This window comes from Euphorbia lathyris, chromosome 3, assembly GCF_963576675.1.
Source record: "Euphorbia lathyris chromosome 3, ddEupLath1.1, whole genome shotgun sequence".
In the NCBI taxonomy this organism is placed as follows: Eukaryota; Viridiplantae; Streptophyta; class Magnoliopsida; order Malpighiales; family Euphorbiaceae; genus Euphorbia; species Euphorbia lathyris.
In genome coordinates, this window is record NC_088912.1 from 60,814,881 (window position 1) to 60,839,894 (window position 25,014).

The 25,014-nt window shown below is 37.4% G+C and overlaps 2 protein-coding genes and 1 pseudogene across 2 annotated transcripts in view; 1 reads left to right on the forward strand and 2 right to left on the reverse strand.

The window, feature by feature from the left end:
• The first annotated feature begins 596 nt into the window (after positions 1-596).
• Positions 597-1,397, forward strand: LOC136224564 (uncharacterized; annotated as a pseudogene).
• Positions 1,398-2,712: 1,315 nt separating this feature from the next.
• Positions 2,713-5,356, reverse strand: LOC136224562 (pentatricopeptide repeat-containing protein At3g26782, mitochondrial). The gene is made up of 2 exons (XM_066012919.1): positions 4,375-5,356; positions 2,713-4,302 (listed from the first exon to the last, which is right to left on the reverse strand). Exons 1-2 carry the CDS (start codon positions 5,317-5,319, stop codon positions 3,259-3,261), a joined length of 1,989 nt encoding a protein of 662 aa, XP_065868991.1. The 5' UTR covers positions 5,320-5,356; the 3' UTR covers positions 2,713-3,258.
• Positions 5,357-21,778: 16,422 nt separating this feature from the next.
• LOC136223215 (uncharacterized) overlaps positions 21,779-25,014 on the reverse strand; it is a 3,500-nt gene continuing 264 nt past the window's right edge. The window contains exons 1-2 of the mRNA XM_066011102.1: positions 24,350-25,014; positions 21,779-22,811 (exon numbers count right to left, since the gene is read on the reverse strand). The exon at positions 24,350-25,014 is cut by the window's right edge and continues 264 nt beyond it. Coding sequence (XP_065867174.1) covers positions 22,128-22,811; positions 24,350-24,952 — 1,287 coding nt within the window. The 5' untranslated portion in view covers positions 24,953-25,014 and the 3' untranslated portion in view covers positions 21,779-22,127. The remainder of the gene's footprint in view (positions 22,812-24,349) is intronic.

Below are 25,014 nucleotides of genomic sequence, written 5' to 3' on the forward strand. Positions count from 1 at the left end.
AATTACATAAATAAGAAATTAGAGCATGTTCTTGTATTTTTTTTCTATTAATAATTCATTATTATGCTTATTTAATCGATATTAATAAGTGTATGCGTCAAATATTAAACAATAGAAGCTACTAGCACAATGGTATATTAAGCAGTGCGCGTGATATAATACACAAGAGAAGCAATTGTCTCAGTGGTAAGTAGGGTAGAGTGTAGTTAAGAGTGCCCAAGTTTGACTCCCATTAGCAACATTTAGTGTTTTTTTATTGATTTTTATACTCAAAACGACCTACTAAATAGGGTAGATTTCATTAATGGTGTACAACATTTGGCTCATTTCATACTTTGGTGTACAACCTTACCACCATGGTATACAACATGTAACAATAACCGGTCAATGCTCAGTCAATGCGCCACCTCAGCCTTGACCGGTCAAAAAGTCAAAAAATTCAATCACTTAATATAAATTTACTTCCATACCCCTCTCTCTCCATCTTTTCATCTTCTTCACTTCATTTCGTTCTCTATCTTCAAATTTCTCTCTCTAACCTCTTTCTCTCTTTTCCATCATACTCTTATAAATTCTATATCGAAAACAAAAAAAAAAAAAAGTCATTACAACTTTCAAAATTAAATAAATATCAAGAGTATAATTGAAATTGTTTCTTTTTCTTTTGTAATATACCATTTGTTACTTCTTTGTCATATTTTATTCTCACTAAATCCACATGAACGGTAACTCAGACAATTATTTTTCTGCAGGTTGTTGATATATTGAGGACAGACTACGAACCCTCACAGTTGGATATTCTATATATACTGACGGGGTTACTTCATCAAATGAGCTTGCTTGTTTGGACTTCTCATATCTCAAGTCCAGTCGAAGCCATCGAAGCTCTCATCTCTCAATTCAGCTTGCTATCCGACAACACACCAGAGGACAAGAACTTCGATCCATCAAGCATCGAAGATCTAATGAAATTGTTCGAGATCGATGCTTACAAAGCATGGGCAGCCATGGAATTGGAGGAGGAAAATGAAGTGAAAGAAATGGAGGGGGCAGAGGATTATCTTGATTTGGTAATGGAAAGAATGGCGAAGAAGGAAAAATGGGGAAAATAATGGAAAAAGCAGCGACTGTTGCTTCCAAAAAGTATATTGAAGCTGCTGTTAATTCTACTACTGCTTCTATGAAATCGGCTTGGAAGGGAATTTCCACTAACAAGGTTCATCCCTCCTAACTGCCTGCTTTTCTTTTTCCATTACGGATCTGGGAATATTATTCCAAATAATTGATTTTTTTTTTTTTAAATTATCATGGAATTTTTATTTTCGTTTTTATTCATAATTGATGTTGAATGTTACTGGATAGTGGAAAAGGCTTGACTTCTGCAGCGGTTTCTTTTTCCTTTCTTCCTTTTTCTGATTAATAGATTCGAAAGACTCATTAAATTCTCTTCTAATTAAAATACAAGGATCATGGTGCTAGTGCACATCATGGTGGATCAAATTGCCAACTGTTGAAATCTAATAGTTTGTTTGAATGATTATTCTTGCTATATATTTGCGAAATAGAATTGATAAGAGTTTGATTGAAGAGAGAGAAAGAGGTTAGAGAGAGAAATGGAGGGAAGAAGATGAATAGATGGAGAGATAAGAGTATAAAAGTAATTTTATATTAATTGGTTTTTTTTTTTACTTTTTGACCGGTCAAAGCTGAGGTGGCGCATTGACTGAGTGTTGACCGGTCATCTTTACCTGTTGTACACCATAGTGGGAGGTCACTTATAAGTTCGTACATATTAGTGAAATAAATTAAAGGTTGTACACCAAAGTGTGAAATAGAGTAAAAGTTGTATACCATTGGTGAAATTTACCCTATCTAAATAGATAATGATTATTTTTCAAAGTAAGATATAGACAATATTCATATATCTTTTATTTTGTATATAAAACCAATTATAAAATTTGACTGTAAAGGAGAAATAATTTTGCTTTTCTTCTCATTCTTGGTTCTGAGAAGACAAAATATTCGTTGAATAAATAGAAATGAGATTCAATTTATGTTAAAATTTGTTTATACGAATTAAAATATAAGTTGAATATCCAATATTGTTCTAATAAATAAAAATAAATACTTTTTATTTATACAATTCATACAAATATTATTTTTTCATTTCTTTGTTTTGAAATTTATTTTTACTCAGTTCATTATTTTCAGTTTCTGTTGTCTCCTTCTTCATCTCCTTCACTATAGAGTCTATAGTCGATACACACCCAATGCACGCACATATCCCTCTCCGTCGTTAATCTTTTCAACTCGTCATTGACCCACCGTCTCACTCACAATAAAAATTAGAGTTCTTTTATTATTTTTATTTTGTTTACTAATGGTTAGAAACCGAAATATACCGATCGAAAAATTGGTCAACCGATTAGTGGTTAATCAAATTTAGTGGACTTATATTTAGTTAGTGTTTTTAAAAACCCAATCAAACGGTTAACAGACCGAATTAACTTTAATGAACTGATTAACCGACCACGTGCACTCCTAACCAAAACATCATTTTCCCTCACTTCTCAAAATACATACTTTTTTTACTTTATATTAGTATGGTTATAGGTTACAAATTTAGCTCTCTATGGTTATTGAGTACATTTCGGTGGATTAAAATCCAATTCAGAGCTCTTTAGGTAAAAAAATTACACATCCCATCTGGGATAGGAATTATTTCTTGAGGAAGGTCTGTTTTACGACGACATGTGCGTTGTAATGGTGAAGCAACATTATTAATGGTGAAGCAACATTATTTCTTGAGGAAGATATGTTTTTCTCATTTTTTTTTTTGATGTTTTTAAGTGTTTTTGTTTTTCCTATATTTTTGTTTATAATATATGTAAAAATAAAAATTATAAATAAATATAACATTATATTTTATTTAAGTCAGTGATATGAAAATATATTTGTATGAAAAAAATAAAAACCCTAAAATAACTTTTGGTGTCGTAGCCAAATATCTGGAAATAATTTATTTTCCAAATGCAAACAAAAAAGAGAGACTAAATGCAATGTTATAAAAAGAAGGAAAACAGGAGCAAGTATAATAGAGGCACGCAAGCAACATAACAACAATAAATTTGGGTTCCCAGTTGTTAATAAACAGTGAATATAGGGTTCACTTTTGTTTTGTACCTTTTCGTAGAGAATGAGCAAAAACTGAGATATTATCAGGCAATTGATGTAGCCAGGCCAGGCCAGGCCAGAAAGTCACCAATAATCTCCACATGTACATAAACCATCTTTGAAATGATGAAATCGCTTTGAATCTCTTAGTACGATTTGTCTGTCGACAATATTGGAAAGAAGCTTAATAAGAGTATGACAGTCTGCACAAATCCTAAGATTTTTAATGATATGAATTGTTGAACCAGGTGATGAATTCATAACCCCATACACCACAGCCAACTTCTCACTGTGAAATCTCAGTGCCATTCCCTTCTCTTCTTCCTCAACATCATGAACAACTGAAGCTACATTAGCTACATACCCAACTTCTTGAAGCTTACTCATTAGCTCTTCCATAAACCTGTATATCTTTTTATATTCAGGATGTTCTTCATCCCCAACCAAGAATACATGCACCCTACCCTTCACTTCAACCATACTGAATCCTCTTGGTTTAACTAGTCTTCTCTCTTTTATTACCACTCTCATCCTTTCAACATCTTTCCACCTTCCAGCATCAGCATATATGCTTTTAAGTAGGATATAATATCCACAATTACTTGGATCTAACTTGAACAACTCCCTTCCACAAATCTCTGCAAGCTCCACATTTTTGTGAATTCTACAAGCTGCAAGAAGAGAACCCCAAACAACAAAATCAGCTTTCACCTTCATTTTCCTTATCAAATCATAAGCTTCATAGAGACGACCCCCCCGACCAAGAAGATCAACCATGCAACCATAGTGCTCAATCCCCGGTTGTACATGAAATTGGTGACTCATGGCTTTGAACCAATACCAGCCTTCATCTAACAGACCAGCATGGCTACAAGCAGATAAAACTGAAAGAAAAGTTATGTAATTTGGTTTTACCCCACACCTTATCATCTTGTAGAAAACATCCAAAGATTCTCTCGCATACCCATGCATTCCATAACCTGCAATCATGGCACTCCATGATTTCACATTTTTCTCCTTCATCCCATCAAATGCATTTTTTGCCATCTTAACTTGCCCACACTTACAATACATGTCTATGATTGAGGTTCCCAAAACCACATTATCCTCAAAACCCATCCTTATTACCTACATGAAAAAACTAATCAACAATCCAAAAGTTATTTCAATTATTGAGTAGAGTAGAGTAGAGTAGAGTACCTTATCATGCATACACTTTCCTATCCGCAAGGCCCCTGAATGTGCACAAGCTAAAAACAAGGTGGACAATGTAACTGCATTGTATTTGACATTGCTATCCTGTATCATCCTTTGAAAAACTTGAAAAGCCTCTCTAGATAACCCATTTTGGGCATACACGGCAATAATTGAATTCCAGGAAACATCATCCTTCTCAGCTATTCTATCAAACATCTTGGCGGCAACATCTACCGCACCACCCTTTGCATATGCATCTAACAAAGCGTTTTCAATTACGATCTCTTTATCCAATCCCATTTTTACCAAGCAAACATGAATTCCTTCAGTCACTCCCTTCATATGAACTCGAGAACATGCTGATAAAACGGAAACCATAGCAACCGAATCCATACAAACCTCAGTGTCTTCACTTTTTGCAGTCAAGAAGTCTTTAAAAAGCAACAACCCTTCATTGGCATAGTCATTTTGGACATATCCGCTGATCATCGAAGTCCATGTCACAATGTTCCGTTGAGGAATTTCATCGAACAGGTTTCTAGCATCACACAGTAAGCCAGATTTGGAGTACATATCAATTAGAGCTGATGAGACAAAAAGGTCTGACTGGAACCCAAAAAGAATAGCTTGTTGATGGGTTTGCTTCCCGGAGTGAAGATCGAGCAGAGCCGAGCATGCTTTGATTGTGCAAGGGAAGGTAGAGCGGGTTGGTTTGAGATTAAGTTTTCGCATTGAGGAAAAAGCGCGAAGAGACTCAACAGAATCGCCGCTGCGAGCCAAGTCGGCGATGATGGAGTTCCAGGAGAAGACATCGGTGTGATCAAAGTATTTGTTGAACAAAGTTGTTAGATTAGAATTGGATGCAGCTGTTGTTGAATAATGGCTTCGGTAGATTTTTCGATAAAGACTCATCAGAAATGAATTAGAATTTGTTTTGAATGCACTCATGACTTTTTTTTTTTTATTTATTTATTTAGGAGGGAATGGGAATGGGAATGCTTCTTACAAGATTTCAATTCAATTACCAATATTTATACTTATTGGAATAAGAATATACTACTATTGTACAACATGAAAATATCAGGATTCATTTATTTGTTTTCATCCTGGATCTACCCAATGTCCGTAGCAAGAACTGCCACATTAAACTAAATAGGAATAAACATATCTCAAGATACGTGGATTAATAAAATGTTATCATGATTCTCCTTTGGATCTTAATCACGTCTTAGATTAGACATGTTCATGAACTCATTAGTCCGCCCAACCCGCTTAAATCCGTCTTTATAGGTTGGCATGTGCATACTTATTTAACTTTTAATCCGATCTGAGTCCACAGAAGTCTGAACATAAAATGGATTAGATTTGAAATTTATCTCAAAACCTAGATCTAACAAAATGATATACTATTTAATTACATTTACCATTTCACTTTACATTTATAATATTATTTTTTAAGTATTCTACCATCCTTTTCAAATAATTTAATTTATTGATGGTTAGTTTTTAAGTTACAGTACATATACTGTTCTAAAACAAAGTTAGTGTATATATAATTTTTTTTTGGGAAAATTATAAAACTGGATCAAATGGGAGGCCCATTTATATTTTAATACCCATTATTGTTCAACTTACATATATAGACTATGCCCTGAAAACTTTCCAGAAATGCCCTTCATATATATATAAGGACTTTTGCATTTCACCCCTCTTCTCTCTTTTTACGCGATAAATCTCTCTTCCTACGGTCCTGCGCGATTTTCTCTCTATTTTTTTCCCTTAAGATCCTTCATCAATCAAAGCCCAAGCCTTGTCATGTAAGTATGATGTTAGTTTCATATGGTTAATTTGCTTTGAACTCGTTGATGTTAGTTTACTTTTGAGGTTAGAAATTTGTAAATCTGAACTTCGTGCGGAAGATCGTGTGCTTCGCATATTATGATTTCGCTTCGCGAAATAGTAATATGCGAAGTCTATTGAAGGCTATGTATGCGTTTGTTATTCGCATACTTCGCGGAATTCGCATATGGAATATACGCGAAGTATGCGAAGATATGGTGTTCCATCATTGGCTTCGCACACTTCGCATATTTTACGTATTTGCGAAGTATGCGAAGTAGGCGAAGATATGGTGTTCCATCATTGGCTTCGCACACTTCGCATATTTTACGTATTTGCGAAGTCTGCGAATGTATTTGCGTAATATGCGAATTCGCATAATCAGATTACTACGAATTATGCGAAGTATGCGAAGTGTATGTTATTTCATGATGTTATTACATTCTGTTATCTCATTTCTTTTTTTTTTGTTTATTATTGACAGAAGAATGTCAGACCAGTTTGTGTTGTGTGTGATCATGTGGAATGGCCGGTGGAAAACAGTTGGTAAGACCACGACATACGATGGGGGCGAGAAGAAATTGCTGAAGCTGTCTCCGGGATTGAGCTTGGAAAGGCTGCAAGAGATAGTATACACTACTGCTCATGTTGATCCAATGTCATTTGATCTGCGTATGACTATGCAGTTAACTATCGGACGAAAGCAACTACCTGGGGCAGTAGTTCCGATTGTTGATTCAAGTGATGTTGAGTGTTTTTTAGATTATTGTCGGATGAAAACTGACGCTGTTACCCCACTATATGCTAATTTTGAGTCACGAACAATCCAACCGCGAGTCACGAAGGTAGAGAATGTTATTCATTCAAGTTGTGATGCCAATGCCACAGTTGTATTTGAAACAAATCCTGAAGTAGACAACACAACTGTTGAACGCCCCCCTCATAGGCCAGGAAAAGAACCAATCAATGAGTGCAATATTGCATCCCACACTCCTGGTTTAGATGATATTAGCTCGAATCCGGTTTATCATCGGGAGGACCAACTGTACGATGATGACATTTGGGGTCATGATCACACAGAGGAAACGGTAAATGATGGACAACCTACCCCTCCGAGACAATCGCATTGCGAAGCTGTTCCCCAAAGCAGGGTATTGGCAGAGAGTGTAGAAACAATAAGGAAGAGGAGTGATCCATTTCGATGGCTACCTGAGATCCATGATGCACCCAAATTTACTATTGAAGATAGTTCATCGAAAGGGGTCGTCGGTTTAAAGGTACACGACATGTTCTCTAACAAACGAGAATTGCAGGCTGCACTAGGTAAATACGCAGTGAATAATAGGTTCGAATGGAAAGTGTACAAGTCTAACAAGTCCATGTTTGAGGTTAGATGTAGACATTCGGATGTATGTAAATGGCGTGCTAGAGGAATTGCGATATCCAATTCAAGTATGTTTAGGCTCCGAAGAATGGATACAATGGACAACCACACATGTTCTAGGGATCAAATGTTACCACATCACAGGCAAGCGGGGAAACGAGTGGCTGGCATGCTACTTTCAGCTAAGTTTGCTATCCAGGGTAGAGTGTTTAGACCAAAGGACATTGTGAAAGATTTTGAGACCCAATACAAAATAAACTTGTCGTATATGCAGGCTTGGAGAGCAAGGAATTGGGCGATAGAAGATGTGATGGGTTCACCGGAAGAGTCATACATGCTGTTACCAGACTACTGTGAGACGTTGAAAGCATGCAACCCAGGTACGGTAACACATATTCAAACCGACGATGCTGATCATTTTCAGTACTTCTTTATGGCGTTTGGTCCTTCACTTAGAGCTTTTAAAGAACACATTCGGCCTGTCATTTGCGTTGATGGAGCCTTCCTAAAAGGTAAGTATCCAGGACAATTGTACATTGCAGTTGGGAAAGATGGTAATAACCAGATTTATCCTATCGCTTTTGGGGTTGGACCAAACGAGAGCAACGAGGCTTGGAGTTGGTTCATGACGAAGCTAAAAGAATGTATTGGGGACATAGACAATTTTGCCATAATCTCGGATAGGCACAAAGGAATTGACTATGCTGTGAATTTAGTGTTTCCAAATGCAATACATGGATGTTGTTGTCACCATTTGAAAATGAACCTGCAGGCCAAATTCAGGTCAGTTAGAAAGATAGGCGATGTGTATTGGGGAGCTGCTAAAGCTTACAGGGTTTCAGATTTTATTGAAGCATTCACTCGACTACGTGAGCTACATGGCCCAGCAGCAGTATATCTAGAGCAAGATGGTATCCAGAGATGGTCGCGTGCATATTTTCATACCCGTCGTTATAACATAATGACAACAAACATTGCTGAATCATGGAACGCTGTAATGGTTGAAGGAAGACGTTTACCCATCACAATGTTGATAGAGTACATTAGAACTACTGTGCAACGATGGTTCTACGAAAGACAAACAGCGGCTGGTAAATATTTTATACGTTGTCATTTATGGTAATTTAGCTGATACATAAATACATTACCTTCATTTTCCATTTCCAGGAGCACGAGAACATTATCTGTCATTGAACGGTGAACGGAAGATGAAGAAAACTAAAGCTATACCATATGCATTCAGTGGAATAAACCAACACACATTTCAGATTGGGGACCACGGGAACGGAAGATGAAGAAACATGTTACTAAAAGCAATACCTCCCCGTCCCAATATTTTCCCGGTGTCTCAGCTTGTATGAACCACGGGATTTCCGGCTGCAGTGGTTCGGTCCCTTTAACGGGCCTTGATGACTTTTTGTTGCAAAAATTCCTCCACACCTCATACGTAGACACATCGTCCTTATCAATCCGGACTGACCATGACGTAGGTACAGGAGGTGCTCTAGGAACGGCGGGACTCTGTGATACGACAATATCCATGCACTGAGCCACCGTCTTAGTTCCCTTATTGGCTACCTTCTTAGTTCCCTTCGTAGCCAACTGCTTACACCTTTTTCTTTTCTTTTCCTCCGTGTACGGTGTTGTCACGTGCTGTGATCGCTTCCTTTGTCGCACCGCCCTTAACGGCTGAGGCTGATGCTGATGCACATCATCTATCACGGCTTGTGTGTTCTCGCTTAAAGTGATAATTTCTTCCTGTCAAAACATAACGACCAACATCCTGTAAGGAACATATTTAAAAATAAATATAAAACTACATGTATATAAACTATCATACCTTTTCAGGGAGCATCTCTTGTGGTTCCGTGTAATCACCGATTTCAATCACCTCCTCACACTGATCCTCCTTCCTCTCACCCTCTTCTTTCTTATCTTCTCCACACTGCTCTTCCTTCATCCCACCCTCTTCCTTCCTCTCACCCTCTTCCTTCTTATCTACTCCACTCTGATCTTCTTTCCTATCCTGGTTTTCGTTCTTATTTTCTTCTTCACTATGTTCCGCACCATGCTCTTCTACAACGTTCGCCTCCCCCACATCCCCACCTATTTCCCCAACAAAGTCGAAGTTAGTATACATATCACATCCAAGACGCTCTCCCATCTGATCTGCCTTACTCACAGCTCGTAGATCCGCCATCAACTCCTCCTTCAACTCCACCCTCAACTCGTCCTTCAACTCCGCCCTCAACTCTCCCTTTAACTCCACCTTCAACTCTGCCATGAATTCCTCCCTGAACTCCGCTTTCAACTCTGCCATCAACGCCTCCTTCAACTCCACTCTCTCCCGCCTATTAGACTCATTGAACTCCGATCTCATCTTCCGCTCGAATTCATTTGCCAATGAATCTTTAAGTTCCACCTTCAACATTTCAAATCTCTCCCGCATCCTTGCCTTCCTTTCTTCTTCCTCATTTTCCTGTATATTCACGTCATTCTTCTTCTTAGACCTCTTCTCGTTTCTAATTATGTCCTCTTTATCTATATAAACATACTCTTCGCTCTGGTTACCTACAACATTCTCTTCCTCAATCTCTACAGCATTCTCTTCCTCATTATGTACCTCATTCTCTTCCTCATTGTTCTCCTCTTTTTCACTTAGCTCAGACCCCTTATAAGGTGCGAATAACACATCAAGGTCAAGGTCTACAGCTTTCCCATTAAAATAATCCTTCATTGGCGCATACCAATCGCACTTTGCCTCGTCTTCCTCGATAACAAGTTCAGATGCTTGCACATCAGCTGACTGAAAACATAAAAAATCAAACCCAACTCCATAAGTACATGTTACTTACATCCAAAGCACACATTAATTCTGTACACAAGACATATGTACTTACCTTAAATATTTCTTCAGCTTCTAAGAAAGTTATATTCTTTGCACTTATCCACCGACATATATGAGGGTACACGTTCTTTGGTCTCCTCAAATAGTATTTAGGGGGTGCATGCAATATCTCCAATATCCAAGCCTACAAAGTATTAAATAAAAACCATTACATTTGAAATCTAACATTAATTAAATCACATGCATATAGGAAACATACCTGGAATGCTTGTGCTAATCCATGAAGCTGATATGGGACGACCTTCTTCTTTCCTTCTTTCGCATTGTCCGCGTCAAATGCCTTCTTCCTGCCTTGGATCCCACGTCCCATCGTCTTGTACAGCTCATTCCAAGCAGGCACACCCCATGGAAACAAGTTAAATACAGTCGGGAAATCAGTTAGGTTGATGATATTGTCATCAACCTTTTTCACTGCATCAGTTGTGAGTAGGAACCTGTGTATAACGAACAACATAGCCATTGCCACCGCATCATCGTTATTTTTTTTCTCCCAATTAGTCTCTAAGAAGGTATCGAATATATCTTTGTGATATATGCTCTCTCTACCTCCAAAATAGAGACTCCTCAATCTGTTTTCCCTTTTATAATTGCTCATCCGTTTAAAAATTGGTAACGGATCACCTAGTCTCAATCCGGTTACGAGTGCGAATTCACGCTGACCGAATTTCACTTCAACACCATTGATTTGGAACCACATTTCTTCGGATTTATCCTCTTTCGGATTGATCTCCATTGTAAGCACCCCATGGCATAGAGGAGAGGACAACGAATACACTTCGAAGTCCACCACATGCCCAAAACATGTTTTCCTGAACATGGCCAACTGCACTGTGGATAATCTTTGTTTCACTTTCTTCATCACCTCAGCATCAGAACGAACTGTGATGGTAGCTCTCGTATCATAGGCGTAGGGGTACCTAAACGTGTCTTTTACACTCTTCTTAAGTGTCTTTGATGTCCTCTTCCTCTTTTTGGAATTAGACTTAGAATGATCACCCTTCCAAAGCATAAAGTATATCAAATTAGTCAAGTCAATACTCACTTCGCGAATATGACATTCGCGAACTGACAAGCGTAAAAGTTGTCTTCGCATATGCGGAACAATAGCATATGCATCGACTGCTATGTGGGCATGAGTTTACTTCGCAGATTTTGCTCTTCGCGAAGTAAACTCATATTCGCGAACTGGTCGATTCTGTAAAATTTGGTCCACCCAACTGATTTTAACTATTTCTAAGTATCATTATAACAAAATGAAGCTCTGAACCAACCAAAAAACACAATTAATTTGCAAACCCTACTTCTAAATCGCATGAGAAGTAAAATCACCGTAGTATAGGAATAGAAGCGTTAAAACCTAATCAGAAATCACAAAATAACATACCTTCGTGCCGGTTCTTGCCATTGAAATCGGTTGGAAGTCGCTGAAAGAAGAAATGTAAAGATTGGAGGTGTTGAAGATGTTCGTCGTTCGAGTTTATGATTATCGTCCTTCAAGTTTCGCGAATGGTTTAGGGGTGAAATGCAAAAGTCCTTATATATATATATGAAGGGCATTTCTGGAAAGTTTTCAGGGCATAGTCTATATATGTAAGTTGAACAATAATGGGTATTAAAATGTAAATGGGCCTCCCATTTGACCCAGTTTTGTAATTTTCCCTTTTTTTTGTTTCTTCCGACAAGTTATTTATTAACAGTGCTCATTTCATTGACTAGTATGAATAAAGTCAGGAAAAATGAAGTTTTCTTATGTTGTAATGTAAGAGAAAATCTACTATAATTCTGGTCTATTGGACATTGCCAGTAGAAACATAATAATTATGCACTTTCTTTCCTTAATTATCTCCTAATAAAGTAACACGTTTCTTTTTTTTTCATTGGTTGGATCTATTGCACTAAATCCATCATAGAAGTTCTCATAATGTAAATAGAAGTAGTTTAAAAAGAGTAAGCTAAACATTTATCTAATATTAGATAAAGTCCATTCTTTACCTTTTATCAAAGTCAATTCTTTTATTACCTACTTCAATTATCTTTCAATTATTTTTTAATATGTGGGTTAGGCTGGACCGGGGTTGGGAATTAATTTTCTAGCATAGCCCAGTCCGACCCGAGCTCGATATAAATATAGTATGAAATGGATTGGGCTTGGATAAAGTAATTAGGTATAAACTCAGTTAGATCCGGTCCGAACTTGGTCCGGTCCAGCCCATGAATAGGTCTACCTAAGATTAAGGAAATTCAAAATTTAGGTTTTTTTTAAAATCAATTTAGGTATATTACTAACTATCTAAAATATGTCCACCACTCAAGAGCTCACACTTGTCCTCCATGGAAGCTAATAAGAGGTTCTAACACCGACTCACGATTTTTCCTTGAGCTCCTTATAAATTGAATACGATTTTATAGTCAAGGTACATACACACTAATCTATTGTAATTACTCTTAATTTCTTAGTACTTTATCATGTACTCTACTAACTTAGGCATCAGAGTGTGATCGTCAGTCAACGACCTCGCAATGATCATCTTTCTGTCTTACTTCAAGCACCGGAGAAACCTCTTCAGACGACAGAGTACTTTCACACAGATTCTTTTGTATCAAATTGGTGCACTAAGGTCCCAAATCTCTTGTCGATGTCATTGGAAACTTATTGTGTCACATGCACATCTCCTCTGATTTCGCCAAACGTATCGACCAGTGCTCAAGGTCGTTGGAGCCAACCAGTAGAGCATTCATTGTTACCATAACAAAGCAACTATTTTATAACATCAGCACGGTGTAGCAAGCCACCAATGAAAACATTGCAACAGTAGCTGCACTGGAAGAAAAGTTGGACGCTGTCGAAGAAGCTATTAGATTAGCCAAGGAGCAGGAGAATGTGGCTTGTTCAACAAAATAGCACATGCTTTATAGCTTCCATATAAGGAGGAAATCATCACCCAAATACTAGATGATAATCGTGTTTATGAACTCGGGATGGAGGGTCTGAATGACTTAATGGATCTTCCTAATTCAACCTGTAAAACAGAACCAAAGGTTAGAGGGGTTCGGAGTCCGGGGAACCCGCTCTGATGCCTAAGTCAGTGGATGCTTAGGAAGGGTTAAAGAGTAAGGACTAAGTGAGAGTTGTTGAGTTAATGTACCGTAGGATGTTGCCTAAGTCAGACCATTTATCTTCTAGGAATCCTTTGTGTGTGTTAGGACTTCTTCTCCTGTTATGAGTCTTATGACACAACCACCATGTAGTTTTCTCAAGCGGATCGATCCAGCCACAAGTACACAACATGTACTTATATTCACAACTGATTTTACAAGTGTTGGGGTTTTATATCCTATAGACAATTGTTTTAGGATATAAATATTAATGAATAAATTGTTTATTTAAATCATTTGTTTTAATAAGATATAGTATGCTTAAAACTATATATGAAAGGTATATTAATCTTTTGTAAGTAAAAGTAATCCAAGTTTATTTAAGTAGTTATAAAGTGTTCATACAAGCATGAAGTGAGACTATACTTTTGTAATAGACCAATAAACTTAAAATCAACCCAAGTCAAGTAATGTGTTAAAGGGGTTGGCATATTACTGTTGAGACTTGCATGTAACAGTGTTTTCTGTCGAGACAGAGAGCTGATCTCATAAGCTTTAGATATGAAGATATCTAGACAGTTACATGGATCCGGTGAAGGAGTTCATTAGGATTGGCTAACGTACTAGCCATCTCGTTGATCATGTCATATGTCGCATTGGCTGACTTCCTAAACAAATCTCCACCGACAACGGAGTCCAGAGTACCACAGTTAGTAGGTGTTAAATAGTGATAAAAAGTACTTACCAATATGTGTTTAGGTATGTCATGGTGCAGGCACATGCGGAGTGATAGCTCCCATTTATATAGGGTTTTTAGGATTGATTTAGATTGTTTTAGTTTAGTCTTTAGTTAATTTAGATGTTAATTTGATAGTTTTTAGTTAAAATATGTATTTTCCTTTATTTATGGCATTTTCGGTATTTTCAGAGATTTTCAGGACTATTTGAGCATTTCCGAACCAGACCCAAGCCTTGTGGAGCAATTCCGGATTATTCAGGGACCGTCGGAGCACTTTTGGGACTCACCAGGGACCATTAGAGCATATTTTGGAAGCCCAGGGACCAAAATGGACAAAAACCAGAGTTCTGCCCCATTTTGGCACCTGTCTCGGCGAGACACAAAAGTGTCTCGACGAGACAGGGCCTGTCTCGGTGAGACGAGGCGGGGAAAGGCGCAAAAACGCCTTTCCCTTGCTGGAATCTCGAAATTAAGCCCTGAAAGCCTCTTTTTATTGTACGAAATGTCCATTGTACCCCCGGAGACACTAGGGTTTCGCCCTATCTCTATAAATAGGGAGCTCCTTTCAGTTTTACGGGACGGATTCAATAGGGAGCCGTCGTAATGTAGAATTTTAGCTTTTTATTTCCTTGCTTTCTAGATTAGGTTTATTTTCAATATTTATTTCTTTCAAGAACAATTGATGGGAGAAGCGCTAGATCTTCTATTGTGTAATTGAATCAGACAAACGGGTTCTAGATTTCTTCTCTCTTACCCTTTTATCTTTTACTTTTATAATCTATTGAAGCTCTTTTTCCATTGTTCCTATTGTCCTTTCTCTATGATTGGTTTGTCTATGAACTGATCCCCATCCAATCTGGGATGGGGATGAGATTGATTGTATGATTATGTATGATTAGGGATCCAGGGTTTATATGATTGCTATTGATTGATTGATTTATGCATGCTTAATGCCTTGAGACCGACAGGAGATAGGATTATAGATAGATATGAGACCGACAGGAGATTATCTAGTCTGAATTTGTATGAATTGACCTCGCTAGGACACTAGGAGTGCGGCTTCGTGCATGGGCTACGGCTTTAGTCTTAATCACCATAGAACCTAATGTTTTGCATGACCTAGGTTATATTGCCTAACCAAGCTATTAACCAAATGCATGTAAATAGGTTATATGGATCTTGATCACGTTCATATTTCTTGTTAGGGTGATTACCGTCAAATAGATACCAAAAATATAAACCTGAACCCCCTAAAATCATACATAGGATTTAATCAAAGGATTCCCCATCGTAGATTGTACTCTCCATTAATTCACACTCTACCCTGTCAATTGTTCACCTTATTTTGTTATCTTTATTGCTTTCAATTAGTTAGTTAATTATCAAAAACCCAAACATTTATCCAACCCTCTAAACAATTAGATCATTCTAGGTAGATTTACTAGTTATAACAAATAGTCTCTGTGGGTTCGACCTGTGCTTGCACACTTTATTACTTGTTGCGATAGGTTTATGCTTGACCTTAATTTTGCTATATATCCAAAGAGCATCAAGTTTTTGGCGCCGTTGCCGGGGACTATTTCGTTTATAATAGATTAAATTTACCGGAAACTATTTTGTTTATAATTAGATTAAGTCTATAAATACCCGACAACACCACCGTCAAGTTTTTGTTAGGTGGCTGTTGCCGGGTACTATTTCGATTTTAATCTGTGTAAATTGAATAGGTTGAAATAATTGTTTAGATTTGTATATATATAAATAAAAAAAAATATTTTTTCTCTTGTTATTTTCTTTTTATGCTTATTTCTTTTTTTTTCTTCTAATGGCAGGACCCTATAAGCAAAACACTCGCCAACGCTAAATTGATTTCCAGGACATTCGTTTGGATTTCAAAGCTTAGCATCGGACATTCGGGGTTGGAGTGACAGCCACCCCTGAGGGAGTTTTTCTATCATATTTCTTTTCTGCACTTTATGTTTTGCTTTTATGGATTTTATGAAGTAAATGCATGTGTAAGTGTGGGGAGGAGATAATAGGAAAGAATGACTTTTGATTCTTGCCATTAATTTCTTATGTTTTTGTTTTAATTTTAGGATTTCGTTCGTTATGTTTTGGTTTGCTTTTTATTTTTCTAGGAATAAAAAGAATCCTAGGCAGTTGAATTTGATACATTTAGCTATCCCAACAATACAGTTGACAATGCCCTTAAAAATTTGCATATTCTAAATGAAATTGATGCATGAGAAAAATCTTGAACAACGTTTGAGTCTCCAAAGAGTATTATTTGCCTAAAATTGACATGGAACGGAACGTTAGTTGAGGCTAGGATTGATACAAATAACCCTTCAATTGTGAGTTAGAGCCATAAAGATCAATATTTTAGACTCATGATTAGGAACAATTGATCTCTTAGGTGTGGGATTACATTTATTGTCTTTGTGCTTATAGGAATTGCATCCAATACTGGTTGAATTTTGTGTTTTTATTAAACTTGAAATGATTAGGCAACCTAGGTATAGCCCTTTGTGAAATTTAGCCTATTTCTTTGTTTAGCCAAAATCCCTTAACAATTCCACTAGATAAGCCCCTTTGAGCCTTTTACCCCTTTCTTTGATCAACCCTGTTACAAACCTTAGCCTTCTTAAATATCATTTCTCACCCAAGTTAATTGACTCAATTTAGTTTTGCTAAATCCTTAGTCACACCATCCTTCAAATTCTCGCTAGTAATCATTAACAGGTTGTGCTTTTAATAGAAGAAGAAATCTTTACCCATTTGATTTTCACTCTTTATTCCCCTCTATTCAAAAAAAAAAAAAAAAAAAAAGAAAAAGTAGAGGAAAGGATAAAAGACGTGTTTATATTTTTAGTTGCTCCCAAATACTTCATTGCCTCATAAACACAACCTTGAGCTTAAACTTTCTTATACATAGCGGATAACGTGTCCCTTTTGGATTCTGACTTGCTTGAGGACAAGCAAGATTTTAAGTGTGGGGAGGTGGTTTATAGCTCCCTAATGTGAAAAATGTGTCCTTTTTGCAAAAATTTTACCTATTTGAGTCATTTAACTTTTTACCTAAAATTCCCTTTTTCCTACCCCAACCTTTAGCCAATGTTACAACCCTTTAAAGACCTATGATTTTGTTTGATTTTAATGCATTAATTTTGACCGGATGGATGATGCAATCCCAACGTGACCACTTTGTACAATAACATGTAGAGCGTTTCCAAAACAAAATTTTACACCCAAACACTTGAGCGTTAGAGTGACCACTTGTGAGCTATCAATTTTAGTCATTTTCTTTCGTTTTCATGAAGTGTTGATCGATAAAACCAAATTAATCAGTTTTGGAGACTCATCTGAGGTTCATTGTGTTTTTAATTGCAAAATGAGTAGTCTGAACTGTTGTGAATAATAAAGTGTAGTAGATTATTGCTTTTGTAAGGGAGCTATTTGATGATTTTTCTCTGTTTTGGATTCTGTCTTGCTTGAGGACAAGCAAGATTCAAGTGTGGGGAGGTTGATAGCTCCCATTTATATAGGGTTTTTAGGATTAATTTAGATTGTTTTAGTTTAGTCTTTAGTTAATTTAGATGTTAATTTGATAGTTTTTAGTTAAAATATGTATTTTCCTTTATTTATGGCATTTTCGGTATTTTCAGGGATTTTCAGGACTATTTGAGCATTTCCGAACCAGACCCAAGCCTTGTGGAGCAATTCCGGATTATTCAGGGACCGTCGGAGCACTTTTGGGACTCACCAGGGACCATTAGAGCATATTTCGGAAGCCCAGGGACCAAAATGGACAAAAACCAGAGTTCTGCCCCATTTTGGCACCTGTCTCGACGAGACACAAAAGTGTATCGACGAGACAGGGCCTGTCTCGGCGAGACACTTCCTGTCTCGGCGAGACGAGGCGGGGAAAGGCGCAAAAACGCCTTTCCCTTGCTGGAATCTCGAAATTAAGCCCTGAAAGCCTCTTTTTAATGTACGAAATGTCCATTGTACCCCCGGAGACACTAGGGTTTCGCCCTATCTCTATAAATAGGGAGCTCCTTTCAGTTTTACGGGACGGATTCAATAGGGAGCCGTCGTAATGTAGAATTTTAGCTTTTTATTTCCTTGCTTTCTAGATTAGGTTTATTTTCAGTATTTATTTCTTTCAAGAACAATTGATGGGAGAAGCGCTAGATCTTCTATTGTGTAATTGAATCAGACAAACGGGTTCTAGATTTCTTCTCTCTTACCCTTTTATCTTTTACTTTTATAATCTATTGAAGCTCTTTTTCCATTGTTCCTATTGTCCTTTCTCTATGATTGGTTTGTCTATGAACTGATCCCCATCCAATCTGGGATGGGGATGAGATTGATTGTATGATTATGTATGATTAGGGATCCAGGGTTTATATGATTGCTATTGATTGATTGATTTATGCATGCTTAATGCCTTGAGACCGACATGAGATAGGATTATAGATAGATATGAGACCGACAGGAGATTATCTAGTCTGAATTTGTATGAATTGACCTCGCTAGGACACTAGGAGTGCGGCTTCGTTCATGGGCTACGGATTTAGTCTTAATCACCATAGAACCTAATGCTTTGCATGACCTAGGTTATATTGCCTAACCAAGCTATTAACCAAATGCATGTAAATAGGTTATATGGATCTTGATCACGTTCATATTTCTTGTTAGGGTGATTACCGTCAAATAGATACCAAAAATATAAACCTGAACCCCCTAAAATCATACATAGGATTTAATCAAAGGATTCCCCATCCTAGATTGTACCCTCCATTAATTCACACTCTACCCTGTCAATTGTTCACCTTATTTTGTTATCTTTATTGCTTTCAATTAGTTAGTTAATTATCAAAAACCCAAACATTTATCCAACCCTCTAAACAATTAGATCATTCTAGGTAGATTTACTAGTTATAACAAATAGTCTCTGTGGGTTCGACCTGTGCTTGCACATTTTATTACTTGTTGCGATAGGTTTATGCTTGACCTTAATTTTGCTATATATCCAAAGAGCATCACGGAGCATCTTTCTGAATCGAGTCCATAAGGTGTGAAGAGCTTCATGTTCGGGTTGGTGGAACGAAGTGATTTCGCTCCTTAACATCACCATCTTGGAAGGTGGGAAGTAGTAGGCCAAAAACTCCTTCTCCAGACCTGCCCATGTGGTAATGTACCCGTGCTCTAACGACCTCAGCCACTCTAATGCTTGTCCCATCAATGATGAAGGGAACAACTTCAAACGAACGACATCTTGGGGAACTTTGTTCATCTTGGATGTATCTGCACACATCAGAAATTTGTCCAGGTGATCATTAGGATTCTCCTGCACCTCACCTCTAAACAAGCATGCTTGTTGGATCAATTGGATCATCTCTGACTTAATTTTATAGGAATTGGCTGGAATATTAGGAGCTACAATTCCAGCCAAGTTATGGTACCAGTGGGGTGCTAAAATTTTGCTCATTGAGCGATTGTCCAGCCCACCGTTCTCATTGTTAGGTTCATTCTTATTGTGGTTTTCCATTGTAATTGGTTCAAGGTTTCTGATTTGTTTACTCATGCGGATAGAACGTTCAAGCTTAACCTTAATTGGAATACAAGATGGACCTTTCGATTTAGTTTGCATAGACTAAAAAAATAAAAAATAAATTTCTAAATTACAGAATTTACAACTAAAAATCAAACATTCACAAATATGAACTAGTCTTTAGTTCACTGTCATTCCCACGATGATAAAAGACTAGCGATATTTAGAATAGTGTTTTCATACTCTCAAGGTTTTACTGACAAACATGAGCAAGCACATATTAATGGAGACTCTATTAAGTTGTTTTGCATAAGTAAATAACATAATAGATTATTGCCTTTTTATTAATTGATAAAATGTTAGAAATAGTGTCTCATGACTAGAGCATACACTAACAGGTCCGGCTAGAAGTAACTTGGCCCTCAAAGACTCCACCTAAGGCCTTCTTATTTAAGAACCTCTGGAATTTCATTTGTCATGTGTCATTTTTTTCAACTATTCCTGGCTTAATACATCATTTGTCTCATGAACTTGTCCAAAAAGCTTGATTGGCCCCCTGAACTTTTAAAGTGTTTCGATAGCCCCCTGAACTTGCGTAAAATGTAATCAATTGATCACTCGATCGTAAAAAGTAAGTTAAATGTGGAAGATGTATTCCACGCATCTTAAAATGTTATTACATAATTAAAAAATAGATTAAAAAGGAAGTTATTGCTTGTTCAACTATTCTCTTCTCTAATATTAGAATCATATACTCCGATTTTGGTCGTTTTACTTTTTTTAAGACTCGTGGAATACATCTTCCTCATTTTAACTTACTTTTTTACGATCGAGTGATCAATTGATTACATTTTACGCAAGTTCAGACGGCTAATTGAACATTTTATGCAAGTTTAGGGAGTTATCGGAACACTTTGAAAGTTCAGGGGGCAATCAAGTTTTTTGAACAAATGATGTATTAAGCCACTATTCTTTTTTATGCAAGGATCACTTGTGGAAGCGGGTGAGGGGATGGGCTCCCGTGGGGAATTCATCGTTACCCATGTTTGATCGGTGGATCGACATTCCCGTTCTGGTGGGTTCTTTGTTCGAAGGAACTCTTATAGCTTCCCGCTATCCTCCTGCAGCACTCTTTGGACATCAATCATTTGGCTCTGAGTCTCTGAGTGTTGAGCTGGAGTGGCTTGGAAGCTTCAGATGCGGTAAGGTGAGTGACTTCTATCTCTGTTTCGTCCTAAATGAATACGGTATCTCCAAGTTTTTGTTTATCTACGTGCTTTACTCTTTGTATTTTGGTTAGTAATAACTACTTTGGTGGGAGTGGATCCTAGAACACAGCCCGACCCGATATAAGGAGATAGATCTAGGCATGGAGCTTGTCATGGGCCTAGCCGCTTGTAGGCCCATATTAAATGTAAAATTCATTTGCAACAATTTGGAATTGAAATAAAATGGGGGTGTTCGCTATGGTTACTTTGTTTTTTACAAAGTACCGTTACTTGGTGTGGTTTTCACCATTGGATGAATTTTATGCTCTATCATCCAATGGTGAAAACCACACCAAGTAACGGTATTTTGTAAAAAACAAAGTATATATGTATTCATGACCTATGAATTGCTCTTTGAGATGGTTAGTTAAGCTTTGCAAAAATTAGTCATTCATTTTGTAGATTTCGACCACCACACTACAACCATTATTTCACATGATGGTCTGTATATATTCAGAAAAATGACCAGTAATTATTTACATGATAATCAATGAAGAAAACCCAGCTACAATAGAACTGATACATTGCAGCAAAATAAACATTTGAGTGCACGTCTCGTATCGTAGTGGAGTTAGTTCGCTAGCTATCTTCAGTAAATAAAATATATAACCCCAAGTAAAGTAAAATTTGTATGAATCAGGAGAAAAGTACAACTTTCTCATCATTCTTCATTCTATAATAACTTATCTTTATTTTTTTTATCCTAATACACCAAAAAGAAAACATATCACTCTATAATAACAAATGTAAAAATTGCTACAAATCAACTCCCAAACAAATCGTTTTTTCTTGTAATGCAGTAATGAATCTGTAAATAAAAAAAAAATGTCAAACAATACAACAGGGTGCAGAAGTACCGTGTAATCCAAACGGAGTGATATCATGTGTCAGTCCATAAATGACCAGACAAATTAACACTTGACAAGCCATAGCTGATATCCATGCAAGGCATCATAATTCTCCAATTATAGAAGCCTGAGATGTGCCGTATCATTCAAGCGCTTTATCTGCCAACCTGTTCTCCATGAATGCTGCAATACTGTTACTGATGAATCTTCTATGCAAATCTTATGTGACATTAATGGGCTGCATCCTAAGATGCCACTGAGGAGGCACTTGATAGGAGTAGAATGGGTGAAAACGCCGATACATGAAGAGATGGAGGCAGATGAGCTCCTCATACTTAAATTATGGAGCGAGTTTTGGTGGTTAGATTCTGTTGGAGAGATCTCATCCTCCCCCTCATGATTGCCAGTGGTGGTCACGTTCTGTAGCCTGCTCTTGCCAGATTTCTTTCTTGACAACCCCGGCCGATGCCTGTGGAGGACATCCCATTGTTGGGGGAGTAGGGAATGTGGATCTCGGTCGTGAGAAAAGACTTGGCTCTCATTTTGGTGGTGCAGTGAGAAATCTGACCTCAATTTTTCGGGAAGTCCGAGAACTGTCCCATTTAAGAACTGATTCATCCTAAATTCCACCTGCCTAAGTGACTCTCCAGATGGTGCACAAAAATCAGGTTGAGAAATTTCAATCAAGCTCACAACTTCTGATGTATATATTTCTGAACTGGGGCACCCCTCCCAAAGCCCGAGACTTATCTCTATAAGCGCATCTAATGATTGTATTTGTTCATCTGCCAAATTCATTTCCTGCATGATTTTATAGGCAGAAAATTTGATCAATTGAGTGATGCAGATAATAACGGAAGTACTATGCAAGCTCCTATTTAACAGTCCACATCATCAAAATAAAAACAGATAAAAATGATCACTAACTTAAGTGCATCTGCAGTTGCAAACCCTGAAATCTTATCCACATTCATAATTAATATATATTAGCAGTTTCATATCATATGTACACCCTGGATTTCAAATTCCTCACAATTTTAAATATGTTTTGATGGCCGACAAATAGAACTGTGATGTTTGTACTTTATATTCTTACTAATAAGTTACCAAGGTCATCTATCATTTGACTGATTCTTCTCCCACTACAATCATCAAATCCTCCCTAACCCTTGCTTTGTTTCCAGTATGTTGAAGCCCTACATAACCACTGCCACACAGGATCTAATATTCAGATGACAACCCAAGTTCATATTCCCCTGTCCATCACATATAATTTCCCTTGAAGAAGACAATGGCACAACGGTCAAAGAGCTGTGGAAAAGTATCAACTACAGAGTCCATTTATACTGCCTCATTTAATTGGCAATGCACCATCAGACTCACTACAGAATGAAATTTTCATTGTCTTGGCTATGAGCATATAGTTCCAGATTATCTACTCCTATTAAAGTTAGGTTGCTTAGAATTTACCCTGCCTTACTTCAGCCTATAAATCTCAAGTTTGTCACAGCAAAACTACAGGATCTAGAAGATAGCCTGAAAATGTAATTTAAAAAAGCATATATTCCAAGAAAAATGATCAACAACTAACAAAATTCAACAAAAGGTTATCAGTTAGTACTTTCTAAAGTTATAACTTAAATAGAATGCAAAGATGTGCAAATATAAGTATCAATTACTAGTCAGCTTCCCACACATATTAAATTTTTCATAGAGAGAAATACAATGGTCAAGGGCAGTGCAGTGCAGATGATATAGGATGTAATTTTGAGTAATAAATGCTACATGGTTGATAAACAATGCTGAATAGTGACTAAAAAATCTAAAAGAAGAAATCAAATTTCAGCAAATACATCTGTCCATATTTCTAAGGAGTATTAATGTCATATAGAACAGCACAACCTAAGAATGCGAAATTTTCATCAGACACCATCTTATCTTTTAAATGTATCATTAACCAACATGATAATACCTGTACAGTCCACATATAAAGAATTTAAAATCCGATTATGCAACCTCAAACAAGGAGTAAGAATGAATTGGAAGAGAGTTAGAGCTGCACTATTCACTCCCATCCCAGTTAAACCAAAAGGGCAGGTTTTTCTTCAAGATTTTCCACACAAAACAGGTTCCCTTTAAGCCGTTTCTGAATATTTCCATCGAAAGGGACATGGCATATACCACCCAGAAAAAATATTTATAAATTCAGTTGTCTGTAAGCTATTAGCATACTGTATCGATCTACAATGGCTCAAAAACCGGAAACAAAACCCTGTGTACAAGGAATCAATGGAAGTTGTAAGAGATCTAAGAATTGATAGAATGCAATTTGAAGTCACCTGACAAACAGAAACCGCCATTGACCTTGCGCGAATCAAAGGCGAGGAATAAACGGCATTGAACCTCACTCCATTTGAGTTCAAGAACACAGCTAAAGCTCTCGCCTGACGTTTCCCATTAGGAGTCAAAGCCGCCGCGTGACACCTGCCTCCGACCAAATCAGGTCTCAAAATGAGGTCGCACTCACCGTGACTAATCAAGAAGACCTCCGTAAAGGTCCGATCCTCGTCAACAATTCCACAAGGCGACGAGTAGCTCCGGGAGAAAAAAGGAGCAGGAGGAGGCGGTGGAGAGGGAGCCAGGACATTGTAAGGGTCCCAAACCTTAATGGAGGGACCAAGGCGCGGTGTGCCGAGGGACGATAGCTGAGGAGAAAGCGGAGATGCTGATGCATGGCACGGTAGCATTTCGGGCTCTTGTTCTAAAACCTTCTTTACCAAATCGTTCCCATCAATTTCTCTCCTAATAGGATCACCATTACCATCTTCAGCGTCTTCTTCTTCTTCTTCTTCTTCTTCCTCTTCATCTTCTTCTTCCGCGTCTTCTTCTTCTTCTTCTTCGTCTTCATCTTCGGTTACTCGTACTGATTCGGCGGCGCCCATTTAGGCAAAGCTAGTAATTAGATTCGATGGAGTGAGAAGAAGGATATAATTTGAAAGCGCAT